Below are 17,146 nucleotides of genomic sequence, written 5' to 3'. Positions count from 1 at the left end.
AAGTATTTCTGACAAAGATACTCCAAGCAAAATTTTGGGAAAGTCTATCCTTTAGCCTTTTTCTTACCTCCCAAAATAAGTATTAGCATTTCTGTAGGAGAGGTACAAAAGCAGAAAGGTAATCTTGCTTGCAATAGTACCCATGAAATAATTACACCCACATGTAGACTGCTAAAAAACAAACAACAGCCCACACAACTGAAGAGCTTAATTTCATGAGCCCTTAAGAAGCTTTCTCAGAAGCAATAAAAAAAGAAAATGAAATGTACAAGTCTGTCATGGAGAAACTGAATAAGTGGAATGGGTAAAGACACATCAAATTAACTCACACTAGCAGGAGGACCCTCCCAACTCCCACCCAAAGCATTCACGCTCTAGAACTTCAAAATAAAAAAAGCCATTACGGAATTTAAGACAAAAGTAATTTTATTGTCTACCAAATCACACCTTGCTTTTTTTTCCTTTTCTTTTACAAATTGCAAAACAAATGAAAGAATTTTTAAAGTGTAATATTATGTAAAAACCCATTGCCACAAACTACTGTACTCAGTGGAACAAATATATATTTCAGGAGCGTGGCCAACTGTAAAAATAATCCTATGAAATAAACATTGTTCATAAAAATACAGTAAAATGCACTTTCCCCACCTCAATAAATACATTTTAATGCTGTTTCCACTTGGCATTTTAAGCCACTAGAGAGCTCTTAATGAAGACACCACCGAAGTATAATTTCTCCTTATGTACTTTTACAATTATTGCAATAGCATCCAGAACTGTAAGCATTTTCCTTGTAGTCTTTTCTTTCTACCTTCAGGGGAATCACAGACAGGAGAAAAGATTTATCCATAAAAATGTGCTACTCCCATATTGATTCCCATTTTGGAAAAAAAGTTTAAGGTTTTCTTTCTTTTCTTTTTACTAAGAAATAGTCCACAGAACAAACTGTTTCAAAGAAGAATTCTCCAGAATTACTCAGAAAATTAGAGTCTATTGTCCATAGTTTTGTTTTTAATCCCTGTTTAACATATTTAAAAATTAAAAATTAAAGTTGTTAGATAAAAATAGAAGTTTTAGAACATCTTTAACAACAGCTAAGATAAAGATTTTGTTAGAAAAAAGAAAATCTTGCCCTTTTTACAAATCTTGCAAATTTTTAAATCCAAGTATTGACTTGAATTGTAGTTCTGCTTTCCATGCACACACAAAAACACACAATTATATATACATAGATCCCTGATTAAGACATTTTCCAAATGGCTTATTAAAAATGTAAAAGTCAATTTCAGTTGAAGTCACATTTTGTTTGTCCAAAGCACAGTCAGAAGATGAGTACTTCTTTTTCTTTCCCGTGATGCTTCCTTAGAGGTTCCGTCTGTCTACCTGTGAATGAATCAGTATTTTACACACCACACAGCTTGTGACAATAAGTTAAGTATTACTGTGCCCAGTGAATGAGTGCCTTTTAAAAAACAAACAAACTGAAATCAATTGTTTCACGCCTCTTCTAAGAGGCTCACAGGCTTATCCTTCCTTCTATGCAGGCCTCCACTTCCATTCGTTAGCTGTTTTCTGAAGCATAGGAAGACTGGTATATTTGGCATCCTTGATGGAACAGAGTAAAAACAATAACAAAACCCAATTAAAACCCTCTGTGACTTCTCAGATTCATTGCATCACCTATAGCTCTTCCATTTCAAAGTGTGTATTAAAGCTGTTTGCCATGGATGTGTGTTCGAAGATCCTTGTCAAGCTTGGTTTCAGTAGCTCCACGGAATGACATGACAGCTGCTGTGAGGTATCGCTCTTCAGGGCCATGATCTGATCTGCCCCAGGATCCCTTCTGTCATAGTACAGAGCCCACAGCAAAGTAATAGTGAGGATCATAGCCAGGATCTGTGTTACTCCAATAGAGATTCCTAGAAATCTCAGCACTTGCAATTGCTTCGTCCCCCTCAAAAAAGTGTACATTTTTTTACCGCATCCCTATGAAACAAAAATAGATTAAAAAAATTAGTCAATATTATTTGCCTTGCAGTTCCCAAGGTTTAGCTCATCCTACCTAGTGCTGGACTTCTGGCTCCTCAAAATTTCTCTCACCTCCTTCAAACAATACTTTGAAAATTATTTTGCCTAATCGCTTCCATAATGCCATCTTTAAATTTTCTCATACACTGAGAGTTTACTGCATGTAACAAGCTCCAAGAGATCTGTGCTATTCTTCAATTCAGAAATCACTCAAAGTTGATCTGAGTTCCTATCAACTATCACTGATTTTTTAAAGAAACTCAACTGGTTTTGTGAAGGTTTAAAAGCCATTAAATCCTCTTAATCCTCTTGTTTCTCTCCTTAAATTGCAGATCTTCAAGCTTGTCAATTATTTTAAACGCTTTAGACTTTTTCTACAAATAATACCACAATCTGAAGTTAAAACAATATTCTAGGAAAGATCTACAGACCTGCATAACCTCGTCAGTGTTTCTTCCCACCTTTTCTTTTTTAGTGTTTTATCTGGACTCATTATATGCCAGTTTATTAGTTCCGCAGAAAGTCCCCAGGGAGTAGAAAAATCATTACATTCCACACACCATCCGAGTAAGGAGCATCGGACAGAATAACCTTTAACAGAGGACTTCTGAAAAATTTCCAGAATGCAGTGGATACAAACAGATTTTACTTTGTACTTAGTAGTAATAATACCACATATATGTGGCATTACTCCTGCTTTTTATTCCTCCTCATTGCAGAAAACATACTCATTTATCTTAGTTACACTCCGCCTACCTCCCCTATCTGTAGACTATATTTTAAAATTAACTGGCTTAATTTCTGATCTGAATGTAGAAACTTCTCTGTCGATTATTATGATGGCATTATACCAAGAGCCAGTTTTGTCTCATATCTTGTGTTGGGCTGTTGCTACTTAAAGCACAGTAATGTCCCAAAGTCTTTGAAAAAACTGTTGGTTATTTGCTCAGAGGAGAGGAAAGAAAAAAAAGGGAAGAAAAAAAATCGTATCAACTCCAAGTCATTGTTACTGGGAGGCAACATTGAAGCCAATATTGTGAAAAATGACAGGGAAATTTACCAGTTCAAAAATGAACTGTTTTGGCATAGTGGTTTCCATACTTCTGCCCCTCCTGGACACCATCTCTGGCTGCAGCAGGGACCACCCCTGGCCACGGCAGGTCCCCAGGCTGACTCAGGTTATCTACAGCTCTGAAGCAATGCAAGTACCAACACACATCCCATTGACTGTTATGTCAATGCAGACCATGCAGACATTTGAGTTTGAAAGTCACCTCAGTGTATTACTGCCTTGTTTTGTTTCATTAACCACTGTGCGGGTAGCTGTAACAACAGCTACTGCTGCTTGTCTGCACAAAAGCAGGCAGGCAGCTAGACCCTGCTCCAAAGTGCTGACCATCCACATGCTGAATTAGGATGATGGTCACATACACCACCTCTCCCTACCACTGAGCAAGCTGATGTTTCCTAGGAATGGAAATTTAGAAAGAGTAGTTGCTCTTTGACCCCTCAGCTCTTTCCAATCCAAGTGCATGCTCCCCAGTTTGCTTAAATGGACAAATAATTACTGTACGAGGCTTCAGGAAAGCTCCAAAGCCCTCATAAGGCAGCAACGATACACAGAGACACTGGCTCTGGGAACTACTGGACAACAGTGTAAACACAAGATGCGGTGTGTGCTGCCCAGAAAAGGTGATGCCCAGTCTTAGAAAGGATAAAACTTTGAAGAGAAGGCCCTGAGCTACTCTAGGCCATGCTTATTCTCTATTCTAAACTTTACAGGGCTTCACAGCACAGAAATCAAAGGAACACAGCCACCAAGGGAAAATTCACAGTAATAATCTGGATGGGATAACACCACAAGTACCAAAAGGCATTGGTCCCAGCAGAAGACATCAGGAACCCATCAAAATAGGCATTGTCTTCAAAATGTCATTTTTGTGTTTATATCCTTACTCTGTATTTCTTATAGCTTTTCTATGAAAAGAAAGCAATTGATCAAAGCGACAGAATCTGAAGACAGGACATGATAAATAACAGTTTTCAATCACACTGAAATTCCCCAAAGCCAACAGTTTCAAATGCTACAGTCCTGAATGTATTTGATGAAAAGCTCGATTCTTGCCTGCCTCACACACAAAAGTCACACTGCAGTCAACAGATTCTCATTTAGGATCTAAATAAAATTAATCTACTATATAACAATTGTACCAGAGTAAGTTAAAGGATCTCAATGTCTTTGCCCCATTCATCATTTCAGTGTGTCATTTTTTAAACATTAATATAGTTTAGACAGAATAAGGAGTAAATGTGCATTCTTTGAAATCTGAAAAGAAAAAACACACAAAACCCCACACTGTAGCAAAAGCAATGTAATTGAACTTGATGAGGAACAAAAATTGTCACGGTGGTGTCTTTTTCTTCAACTAGAAAACAGTGTTGTAATTATACTACTTTCCAAATTTGTTTTTAATTACAGAGAAACTAGCTGCATTTTAATACTTTTGATAACTTTAAGGGATGAAGGTACATGCTGGTCACAGTTTAAAAATGCTCAACCACAGCAGTATTCAAATTCAGTTCATTTGTTGCCTAGAGGAAACATCCATTAACAGAGAGCAATAACATTAATGCCTACATCTCCTGCAGTACAGACACATAACTGAGACAAATTATGCCCAATCTAGATAGACTGCCTCCCTCCATTTAATGATGCTCTCACAGTTCTGCTCTAATACATGTTCAAAATCAGTTTCAAAATTGAGAAATATCCAGCCACCCCTGTTGTCCTCACATTTATGCATTTTATTTCTGCTTATGCGACACATTCATAGTTGGTAGCCTGCAATTAAAGAATACATAAATATACTTTCCTCGGCAAAAGTAAAAGTCTGTCACTAAACAGGGAGCTCTTGTTGACAACTCAAAAATAGTATAAAACCTTGCAGCGATCATTCAGAAGAATTAGCTTCAGATTCCTACAGAGCTATGGATTAAAGGCCTGATTCATATTTATTACGAGGACCATTTTATATTTTCAGTCTTAAAATGGAAACAAAGCATATATTTCTGATTTACTGCAGCATCATAGAATAAGGACCAGATCTTAAATGAGGCACTCCTCAGAGCAGAACAGATAGCATAAACCATCAGCATATTCAACAGATCTGTTGTATGCTCAAACTTTTGAGTATACTGAAAATTATGCCAGAAAACAAAAGAAAAAATACTGAACATGCAATTTTGATTTTTTTTGAAGATATCAACTCCTACCAATCATTTTATCTAGGCTACAGTTCCTGATCACAAGACAGGCAGAGCTTCCCTTTGTCCTCAGACCACAACGAACCTCGGAGGCCACATTGTCATCTGATGCACCTCCCTCACAACCACGCTATTTCTAAGGTTAATCAGTTCCATGAACTACACCAAAGGTGAAGCTCGTCAGAATAAAAGCAGCCCAAGATGACTAACGCATTTGAAAAATAGCTTTCAAAATCCAGCAGCGGAAACATGATTCCTGCCAAAAACACTCTCAAGCAGAACTATAAGTAAGCCACCTTTCTTTCTACAAAATTGTATTGTGAAGAATTTAGACTACAGAAAGCTCTGAGATCCCAGCAGAAAATTACAGCACAGCTACAAGAAAACAATTTTATCAATCCCAGCCAAACCAAACTTCAGTTTTCTGAAGTACTACAAAGAATTTTTCTGAAGTACCAGAATGGACTTGTGGAGTATTTACATAAACCAATTTTAGGCTAGCGAGGCTAATCTCATCAGGCTCCTTCTCAAACCACCAGACCATGCAAGTTTGTTTTGAATCACTTTCTAAAAAAGCTTTTCTCCTTCAGTTCTCCAAAGCAGAAGTCAGACAGATTAGCCTTGCAAGTGTAAGTTGGTTTTGCATGATATAGATAAACATACCAGCAAGTATACTGTAGGAGCCTGTGAGACAACCCACAGGCAAACACCATGGAAAAAAAATGTTTTGCCAACCGAATACTGTACGTATCTCAAAGAGCAACGGAGTATTTCTGTGGCTGGTAAAACAGAAAACAGCCTGTCCCTTTTTGGAACTGATTCTACAGTAGAAAACCAAAAATAAATTTTTGCTAAGAGCTGAATCCATCCAAAATTCTCTGGGGTATGGTAGGGGAAGAACTAGAAATGTGCCCTTCAAGTTTCTTTTAGAAAAAAATCCAGGCAGCCTTTCTTTTTATCAGGTGGGTCTCGGAGCCCTTATGTCCTACATCATCATTATCTTTGGCTATTAATTTTCCCTAAGTAGAACCAAAAGAACCTGAACATACGAAGTGCACAGAGAACCACTTTCCTGGAATACAGCTGTTGGAATGAAATGTTAGCAGAAGAAATGAGATGAGAAAACTTTGCAGTTTCAACAAGACACTCCAGTGACTAGTACTCCTCAGAAATTTTTTAGCTTCCCGAGCTCAAAAATTAGTTTTTGCTTGAGTGACACTGCTTACATACGCTTGCCTTTTCACATAAGCAGGACGGACGCTCAGGGCAAATGAACATTCTGCAGCTTCCATACATCTACGCTCCTTGAAGGCTCTCTATGGCAGAGTTGGGCTGTATGGTATCAGCACTGGCAACAGTATTACAAAAAACAACCATTATTGCAGAGTGAGCCACAGTTCGTTCTTCTTCAAGAACGTGTAAGAGATTGGAAGGCCCCAGAAGAAGCCTGAATGGCTTTCCCATTCAGAGACTGACACTTCTAAAGCGTAACCAGTGCTGCCTGTGCTGCAAGCCTTGCCATAAGGCAGGAGAGGCTCTACAAGTAGCTGGTGGAAAGAAAACAGCCTCTGCCACTGTCTTTAAGGTCCCCTAGCACAGATTGGCCTTCTGAGGCACCTGCCTTTTGGCAGCTCTACCTTCTCTCTTCCTAGTGGAAACACACGAGGCCTAGGATGGATGTCTGAAAGTACAGAATAGATTATATAACTTCTGCTCATAGAATCAATGCCGTACAAATCTAGCAAATCACTCCATGTCAGTGATGCCATTTCCCAAAAACTCAATTGTTTCCTGGCAAGAGCTAATATTCATCTTGGCTTGTTTATATAGTGAATCTCCCCTGCTTCAGAGGTATCTTTCCATGGCTCCTGAACAAAAGCCACATAATAGATACTTGTAAGAAAGAGTCTTGAACAGCAGTAAGAGACTGGGACAAGATAAAATGGTTCTTCGGGTGCTCTTCCATAATGCAGAGTTGCACTGTCCGATACAGAAATGTTCATGCTGTGGCATCTGAAAGCACGCTTCTCGGGCCCGTCCTCCTTCCTATGCACCCTCTATTACTCTTAAAGCAAGCAAACAAAGAATGCACCTCTTTTCAGATCCTTGTAACTATTTGACTGAGACATGCTTTTTGTCGCTACTGGACTACCTGGACTGTTGGTCATTCTGATATTACTGACTACACAGCTAAAGGTCTTCAGAGCTCTGTTGGCATAAAAAAAAATTAAAAAAAAAATGGTAGGTAGCAAAGCAGTCTCCAGAAAAAGATGACTTTTTACAACATTTTTGTGAGAACAGTTAAAAGAGTTTTAATAGAGAACATGTTTACTTGTTTTTATAATTTTCACTCTCAGAACAGTAATGACTTGCTACCATGATCTCCTCCCTTACCCACTTTGAGTTCAAATAGGTCCTCTCCTAGCTTTAAGGCTTTTTAAAATTCTTTTAAAATAATAATCATTCTGTAATGTAGTAGAGTTAGAGAGAAAGAGCATTGTCACACAGTTTCACAGCAGAGCAACTGAATTGCCTGCCTCCTTGCGTGAGCCCTGTTAACAAGAGAGCTCTCATCTTCCAAAGGACTTCTCAAAAGCATCCTTTGCTGTACATACCACTAGAGTCCTCATTACCATAGGGTAAGTAGAATTTCTCTTAGTTTGGCAAGCTGGAGACTGGACATTACACCAAAACTATTTTTTTATTTTCCTGAGTGAAGCAAACTTCAACTCCAACCTAACCAATATAAAATAAATACCTCAATGTTTAAGCATATCTCAGATGTTAACTGCATTACCATTAACTTATCTCACTTCCAGGTAAAGGTGGGTGGGTTCGTTCTTTCTTTCTTTCTTTCTTCATTCCTTTCTTCCTTCCTCCCCCTTCTTCAGCATTAATAAATAATAAACATAAATAAACACAATAAACACTTTCCATAAACACAATTACTCTACAAACCTTTCTGCTGCACTGCAAGTGATGGGTTTGGAAAATGACTTGATCAGGAAGAATGTACAAAGCCGCCTGAAATATCCACATTTTTCTTCTTACCTCCTGATAAAGGTCACTGAGATCCTCATGATGTGCCTGCTTAGAGCATCCTGGGAACTCTCTGACACAACAGGAGTCAGGCGGCCAGTCCATCTCTGTCATTTCCAGCCAGTCTGTGAAGTACACCACCCCACAACATTTAAACTGCAAAGGAAGGATTAGCCAAGATCAGCAATAATGATGCTACTTCTTCACAAAAGTAGGTCACCAAAAAAGCTAAATAAATTCCTATTAATAACTTTCAAAATATTTACACAGGACTAAAAACACAAACTTCCACGCATCATCTTTTGCTGTACTTTGACATAAGAGCAACGTGAAAAATGTAATGTAGTGACCAATGAACACCTCAGAAATAGCCAATGATACTGCTCTGTCCTTTAAATCTCAACTGCTCCCTCAAAGGATGTTTCACAGAAATTGTTCTACCCTGTAATTCTGCTATGCTTACTACAAGGAACTAACACATGATAATTTCACGTCAAAAGGGTGACTAATGAACAAGTGTACCTGTGGCTAAAGAAAGTAGTAGGAAAAGATGCTTAAGGTCTTACTAGTGAGGACTATTGCTGCAAGGCCACAACTATGGACACATCTGTTGAAGGCCGGATGAGAAAAAGAATAGATTTATCTGAATACAGAAAAAAAGAAAAAAAGATGAAAAAAGTGAGCAAAAAGGTATAGAAATCACAAATGCTGAAAGGAAAAAGGAAGGAAGCAGTACCACACTAAAATAAACACTGCAACAGAATCAACCATAAAAGTAGGAAGTCTGGCTGCAAAGCAGATGAGCCATAATTGGCTATAAAAACCACCAGGACTAACAACCTGTCTTCTCCTCTGTAAAGCACACAGAGAGATTTAAAGCCAAACAACCAGCCTACCACATTCCTAGCTGCCTTCACATAAAAAAGGGCTGAAGCAGCTACAATTAGATTTTATTTGGCATCGGATGGGGACTTGATATGACTGGAAAAAAGCCTTGCTGCAGGAACAAGATGCTACTTTTTTTTTTGTCTGGATGTTCTCCAGCACCAGCCTGAGCATAATTCATCATCTAGTTCCTTTGACCCATGCACCTCGGAACATTTGCCCCCCTTACCCGCTTCAGAGCCAGAGTCCTGTATACCATGCCACTCCTTGGTCAGAATCAAGAAGTTCAGTGCCCAGACATCATGTTGGCACACACTGTGCCTTGACTTCACCAGTCCTCTTACAAATCTCCTTCTTTTTTCACCAGAGCTTTAACATCTCTGTTTTTATCAGTTCATTAGTCAGTCAAAATCCTCCCAACACAGGACTGTAAGGAAAGCTCAAGCTTTGGCTCCTCATTGTAATTGCAAAGACAACCGCATTAAACAACCTTTTCTTACTCTCAAGTCTTTGCTTCCCCCCAGCCAATTCTTCCTTCCTGACTTCAATTGACCCTTCCCATCTTCCTTAGCATAGTCACAACTCTGATGTGTATTTTCCCCACCAACCCCCTTGCTGGGTTGGTGGGGAAAATACATTTCCCATCTCTCTCAGATGTTAAAAGATACAGAAGAAAGAGCATAAAACTGATCAGGGCTGAATCTTTGGGAACAAAATTGTAATTACAAATTTTTTCTTTAGGAAAAAAATTGTAATGCTGACTGAAGAAGGGCCCTGAGTGGGCCATAGTGCTCATTCAGGCAATAAAGCACACACCAGGCTCACACATCCATCATCTGAGTTATGAGTAGACAGAACAAAAATGAGAGCCCACCAATTAACTACAAGCTGTGAAAGAGCCTTCTCAGTTCACTTCAAACTTTCCCCAAATCATTCCTCTAGTCAGAGATTGAATAGAGGAAATCTAACTTCTAAAAGGAACTTTTTCTCTCCCGGAAGAGTTAAGGCATGCTTGACGTTTTATTACTAATATTCCTTTTAAAACCAGCCATTATGATGACATTACAACAATGAGGAGTATGAGGCAGCTTTTAATTTATTCAACCTATACATTTAAACCAAGATACAGTATCAGCTCCATTCAGGGAAATCAAGGCCATTTAATTATGTTATTTCAGGTACAGAACAGACACAAGCACTCTACCTGTGTATGAAGGATTACTCTGTTTCACAGAGCACTTGCATAGCCAGAGCAGGGGACTGGAGAGGGTGAGGTGGGGGGTGTTTAACCTCATGTAGTCCTCACTCTTTCTTTCAGGTTTTAGTATAAATACAGACTAACCAAGTGCTGCCAGGAAATGTTTAAATAAACAGGAAATCTGTGCAACAATGATAGATTTCAACATTTCAACAAGGGCAGCACAATGACAGGCATTTAGAGAGTTCTCTTCCTGCACGTGAGTTATATTTGGAGTTAATGGGTTTTACCTTGGGCAATTTCATGTTTTTGTAACATAATACTTCATTCTTTAAAAACAGTTCTAAATTTTAGTAGGCTAGAGGGCAAAGCTGTGAATACACAAGGCAGCTTTTTGGTTTGTTTCCCACCCCCCCAGTCAAAGGAAATAAAAACTCTGATCACTTTCTCTAACCTCAGCCAAAGAGACAGTGTTGGCATCTTTTTGGAAACTTCCTTTCCCACTCATTTCCATCTAAACACGTATCTTAACTATCACAGCTCCATGAAAGGAAACTAACAGAGCCTACAGGAAGGGGAGCACAGTTTAATATTAAAACAGCATATAGAAGTGTTCATTTTACTTTACCTGCAGATTTTTAATTTTATATACATCATATTCTTAAATGTTATAAGAAACCTAAAAGGTGTTGGTGTCCTAACCTTACTGGCAAAGGAGAAAACAGTGTTAGCAATTTAACTGAATTTAGTAACATTCTTCTTTTGGTGTTTTAGTGTCTTTAGGGCCTACAAAAGCTCAAGAGTTGGATATCAAGTGATGTCAAAAGATTATCATTGCTACAGAGGGTTTAACATGAATCGAACTTGTATTTATTTACCTATTCACTTAAAAACAAACCTTTTCCTTTAGCAGATAAATAACATTTACTGAGCATGTATTACTTCAGCTCATGATTAACTGTCATCTTACCTCCCTCTGGAAGAAATTCCAAGCATGGGTCAGCCACTGGTACCTAGGTAGGCCATAATTGGTCATCCTAGCTTTCAGCGTGATCATATCTGACCACTGCACTGGAACCTGGAGCAAGGAAAGAAAAGTGATTCATACAACAGATCAGTTGGCTTGTGGCTCCAAACCCAGAACTTCTACCTCTGAGATCTTTCCAGTGCAATGACCAAAATAACTTTGTATTCAAATAAAACAAGAAAACAAGTGCTTCGATTTTTACAATACTGAAACTTCCTAAGCCTTTATTAAAATATCAGGAAAAAGTTATTTGCATCCTTTGCTTACAAATTAATGTACACTGGAAAAGGAGCTGCATTTTGGAGAGATTCAGAGATGGTTGGGTACAATTTGATTATGTCATTACCAGATTTTTTACCTGGCATAAAACTTCAACCAAGCCCCATCCAGGTCATCAAGGACGGCATTTGTCTGCCCCAATTTAGGTACTTCCCTGGTGTCTTCTTAGTCAACAGAAGTCATATGGGGCAATTCATTTCAAGATAAATATTTTAAACAGAGCAGATGAATCATTCCCTTGAAGTCTCAAATCCGCTTCACTGCCTAAGGTGATAAACTTAGATTTAAACATCTAACTTCTAAATATATAAAATTAATTGAGATGAATTCTACCCTGAGAGCCTTTTAGTGGCTTTCTGGCTTTGCCTGGAGTCCCGCATGCAGGTATGCCGAATGTACTTGGTTTCAGTATCTTGCTCAAGAACAGTAACAAGGAAGCGTAGCCAATGAGGCCCTGTGAACTTTCTTCTTCACACACACTCATGGGCTTGTAAATCTTTTCTTCTGAAAGAAGGATTCTCAAAGTATTTTTCTTTCAAAATTTGCTACTGAGAAGTGAGGAGCCAGTGCTCTCCATTGTCAGACTATGAACCTCAGTTAGTAATTTCTTAGAAACAATAGAAGCAAGTGCTATGGCACCTGGCATACAATGCAGTTAAGAGTCAAAGTAAGTTGTTAACTTCTGCTCAGCAGCACAAATTCCAGTGCGCCAAACTAAAACAAGGAGCTGAAGACTTTGCAGTTGCCCTTCTAGGCACACATACCATTCATGCTGAGTTTTGCCTTGTTCCCATTAGTCTTAATAGTCATGGTGAAAGAAATCACAATTGTAATATCAGCTTTCATTTGGAGCGCAGGGGAGCCCAGCTCCTCTACTGGCTGTGACTTAGCTATCCCGTTCAATTTGGAGCGAACAGTAAGGGCATTCTGCAAATAGCAATAAATGTAACCTAAGGAAAAAAAAAATGATCACGATACTTCCCCAAGAAGCCTGGTCTTTGTCGTGCTAGATGCTCTACAAAAATATAGGAACAATCACCACCTGCCTGACCCCATAATCCAAATAAGACCATTTGATAATATTTCATTACTGCTGCTAAGTTATACTACATTTTTGATGCCCTGGTAAAGCTTCATATATCATGAATATGAATATATTAATAATATAGCAGAAATGTAACACACCTTTCACTTAAAATTTTTATTTCTTAAGCTATAAAGCATTGAACTCATAGTTGTCTATGTGAAAAATGTTAGCAGTAGAGTACTAAAAATACTTAAAAGCAATATCACAGAATATTTCTACTGCAAATTTTAATATAATAGAATAAATATAATATAATATAATAAAATAATTTGGCTTTGTACACAATGCATTTCTCTTTCCACTGCGTTGGAAGTTAGCACTCTGCTTTCTTTGGATAATATTTGCTATCGCTGCAATTAAGCTCATATTTGCTAGACTATTTATTATCTTATTTGAGTTGAACAGAGTCCAAGGTTACGCACGCAACACAAGGCGTCCAACTTCTTTATGAAAACAATGGAAAGCAGGAAAAAAAAAAAATCAAGAAGTGAGAGAAGGAAATTAAAAGCAAGTCAAAACAAGCTAAACCCGACCGTAGGAAGGCAATTTGAATCCTGGATCTAAGGAGGGATATTGGAATCTGTGTGTTTGACTGCTCCAAGAACGCCAACATGTCAAACTAAGGACATCGATGTAACTACTAAACAGCTTCCCGTCAGCTCATGCACGCAGTACTGCGCAATAATACATGATCTTGGGATGCATTTGTTTGACTATACACCAACACTTGTGTAGTGTGTAGACAAACAAAAATTAGAGATGCTGGTTTGATTTTAGCGTAAGTTCTGTAAAGCTCATTTTGCCGTTGAGATCTACTTATTCATTATTATTTTTCTAATGAGTCTCAAGGCTTGACCAATGCTCAAGTAAGCCGAGAACCCACACTGGCTTCTCAGTCTTGTGGGTGGAATAAATTAGTCATGAGGCACACTTCACGCTGAGAGCTATCATGAGCTGGAAGGAAAATTGTTTATACAAGGACTCTTACAGCAACTTGTCCGCATGCCAAGGAGAGCCCACATTGGATCAGCAGAGGCGGTTATGCCTCAGTGACATTTTTGACAACATCACCCACCCACCTACACTAATGCCAACTGATTCTCTGAAACCCACCAGGGGCTCGTGTGATTTCATGCTATGCTGAAACCAACATGACATCAAGTCACCCCCATGGGTATAAGAGAGAGTCTTCTTATCTTTATCAAGTACAGCAGGAGAAAGCAGGCTCTAGGGAAGTGACCTGCACAGTTATGAAAGAACCACTGAAAAACAACTGTGCGTTTCCAGACTGCCACATTCCCTACGGGTCTCAGCAGCAGGAAACCTGAGTCTGGCCCACCTCATTACATGAAGAGCAGTAGTGTTCGGACAAAGGAAATAAGAAGAGGAAATCAGATGGAAAGAGAAAACAAAAAAAACAGTATTTCAGGGGATGAGGAATACAAAAAAAAAAGTATATAAAAAGGGAGAGAAGAAGAGACAAAAAAAGAAAAGCAATTGCTGAAGACATTTTTTTTTCTGTTATATTTGCCTGCTCATGTTCACACACTCGAACTCCTGGGAGAAAGAGGAAGAAGCGGAGGAGCACAGAGTATCTGGGTTCACTGTGACGCACTGCAGAAGGCACAGACATGGAGTTCAGCGCTGCTTCTTTTGGTAAAGGGATGCAGGGACAGCCATGTTTTTTTTCTGGAGGGAAGCCACATCACCAGTGCCTTAACATACAGTAGGGCTATGCCAGCTTTTATCAAACTGTCCCAGGTTTGGGTTTCAGTAGCATAGCAGGTAACTGAAAGCTTGGCGATCACACTAAAACACACCGTAACTTCAGGTTCTCTAACTGAATAGTGAAGGCTGGAGAAGGCATGTACCAGTGCACTGAATGTTATTTCAGGCAGCTTCCACTGACAAGATTTCTGTGGAAAGATGGATGTCAGTTATAACTGTCATCCTTGGCAAAACCCCCGCAGAGGGCAGCTGTGCCCATAGGATGAAGCATGCCTCTTGTCTGCATTCCCAATTTTAAAATGCACCAACGTAAACTGACATTTAAAGTAAAGGGATAGCCTTAATCACTGCTATATTAGAACACCCCTCTGGAATCTGTACTGCAAGGGAATGAATACTGATGCAAAGTGCTGCCACGTAACTTCAGACTTCAAATCTGCCAGAAATTCCTTCGGTCCCAGTACCGTGTAAATATGAAGAAGGCTCCCTCCCAACTTACTGCAATGTAATTGCTACTCACTGTAAGAAACACCAGTATATTGGGCATATCTTGGCAGCTCAGAGAAAATATTTGACCCTCTATTCATAAAAAGGTACCAGACTGAGTATAAGATGTAAGGATATAGCAGCCAGCAGAATAGCATTTCAGTTTAATTTCTGCCTAACACTTACCCATTTTCTTGCATGATGGTTACAAGTCTTCAGTTTGAAAATTAAAGGTTGGTAAGCTATAAAAACTAGACAGAGATAAAACCTCTTCACAAGTTTACAGAAGATTGGTTTATAGCTAAGACATGTTTTACTTAAAACTGGCATTTATAGCTTGTGGAGGCAGTGTGAAGATTTCGGCAGACAGCAAGTCCTCTACTGAAAGAACACACTGTCTGTTTACAACGTAGTACACTCAGTTATAGCTCTTTAAAACACGAAGAACTTGTGGGGCAAAATCCCTTCAAATTCTCACAACTCCTCTCTCAAAATACTTATCTTAAGCCTGAAGTTCATACTCTCTCCTCAAAACTTCCACTGACTTCAATGAGAACCTGCCTAAGCAGGAATTAACAAAAAATAAAGTCCTTAAATCAGGGGCTGCAGGATGTGGCTCTCAAATATAGAGGGGGTGGGGAGAAACCCAAAGAGGACCTTCCAGACAGACAAGCTTTCCCAGAAGAATTCTGTGTTTTAAAAAAAGGCAGTCAAATGAAATTAGACTGTCAGAATAATGAACAAAGATAAACACTACAGCAATTAGAAAACAGCTAGCTAATGGAAATCTTTATTTTCTTCTGTTGAAAAAAATGTAGCCTCCTTCTGACTCACCGTTATTTCCTGCTCGTAGGTCCAAACACCACAGGCCAGTTCAACGCAGAATATTACAAGCAAGCTTCCAAAGTACTGCAGAAAACAGAATGGTCTTAGTTATTTTTGATATTCAGGTTAACTTTGAACAATATTAAAGAACATCTCAAAACATTATTAACATTTCACATAACTGAAGATATGGAATCTGAAATACATTTTTGTAACCAAAATATCAAAGATTCATGCGGCAAACTTTCTAAAAGTTTAAGTCATGACACTTCTTACTAACTTAACATGAAGCATATGAACATTACAATGGGAAAATAAATTCATTTTCTTGTTGCCCAAGAGTGCAAAGTGTCATGACACATTATGCTAAAACAGTTGCCAAGAGGACAATCTTTTTTCCCCTCATATACGTGGAAAAAAAGAAATCTCTTTTTTCAGTTCTATCCATTTAAGCAACATATCCAAATCATGCCAACAGCCAAAAGGAGGAAGAAAAAAAAACGAATAAAAAGAAAATTGACAAGACTGAAGCAAACAAGGTTCTTGAAAGCTATGTTCTTATCAAAGTGATTTAGATATTTGAGGTCAGGCATAAGTGTACAAATATTTATTGAGATCAATTGAAATATCTTTGTCTATTACCAGATCTAATCCTTGGACTATTTAAAAATAGAAAATATATGTAAAAATGAGGAAGCTGTACAGGTCTTGGTAATGACGGTTAAGAAAAACTGGTTGCTGCGATTAAAAAGAGTAGGATCATCTTCTGTATAGCATCAAACAACCCTTTCTGAATTGCAGGATAAAGCTGCATGGAAATTAAGACTGCTTTAACTGGTATTCTCTATTAAAAGTAATCCATTTATCTTTTATTTAAAGCAGACTCCAAACTTCTCCCATGTCAATGGACTGAGCTCCCCTTTGTCCTCAGTACACAAAACTTAAGAGTTACAGTCTTCGTGGATTTTAATTTTATACGGAAATCTAAGAAACACCATCACAATATAAAATAGAATAGAATAAATATATAATTCCATTAGTAGGATACATGCCAAAAGGCTTCTAATTTAGTAATTTCATTCTGGAATCTATTTAGGACAGGTATAAAAGACACAAAACGTACTGAGGGTAAGTGAATTGGGTTTTTTGTTTGGGTCTGGTTTGGGTTTTTTTTCCTATTAAAAGGTCAGTAACCTGTATTATTTAAAATAGAGAAAATAAATTCACAAGTGTTAGGATTTAACGGTCATCTACATGGCATCTTTTTCATTCACCCAGTCTGGAAGTGAGTAACTCACAG

General features: G+C 38.3%; 1 protein-coding gene across 4 annotated transcripts in view; it reads right to left on the bottom strand.

Annotated features, from left to right (window-relative positions):
* Positions 1-419: 419 nt before the first annotated feature.
* The window catches only part of TSPAN12 (tetraspanin 12), a 47,044-nt gene continuing 30,317 nt past the window's right edge, over positions 420-17,146 (bottom strand). For 3 of the 4 annotated variants that reach the window (XM_075493316.1, XM_075493306.1, XM_075493332.1), the window contains 4 exons: positions 15,856-15,930; positions 11,385-11,492; positions 8,344-8,487; positions 420-1,986 (listed from right to left, as the gene is read on the bottom strand). In XM_075493316.1, the coding sequence (XP_075349431.1) occupies positions 1,681-1,986; positions 8,344-8,487; positions 11,385-11,492; positions 15,856-15,930 (633 nt within the window). In that variant the 3' untranslated portion in view covers positions 420-1,680. The remainder of the gene's footprint in view (positions 1,987-8,343; positions 8,488-11,384; positions 11,493-15,855; positions 15,931-17,146) is intronic. The other variant, XM_075493324.1, reaches the window with a different exon arrangement.

Source organism: Mycteria americana, chromosome 1 (assembly GCF_035582795.1).
Source record: "Mycteria americana isolate JAX WOST 10 ecotype Jacksonville Zoo and Gardens chromosome 1, USCA_MyAme_1.0, whole genome shotgun sequence".
Classification (NCBI taxonomy): Eukaryota; Metazoa; Chordata; class Aves; order Ciconiiformes; family Ciconiidae; genus Mycteria; species Mycteria americana.
The sequence above is the reverse complement of the archived record's forward strand: the minus strand, read 5'-3'. Positions and strand labels throughout refer to the sequence as shown.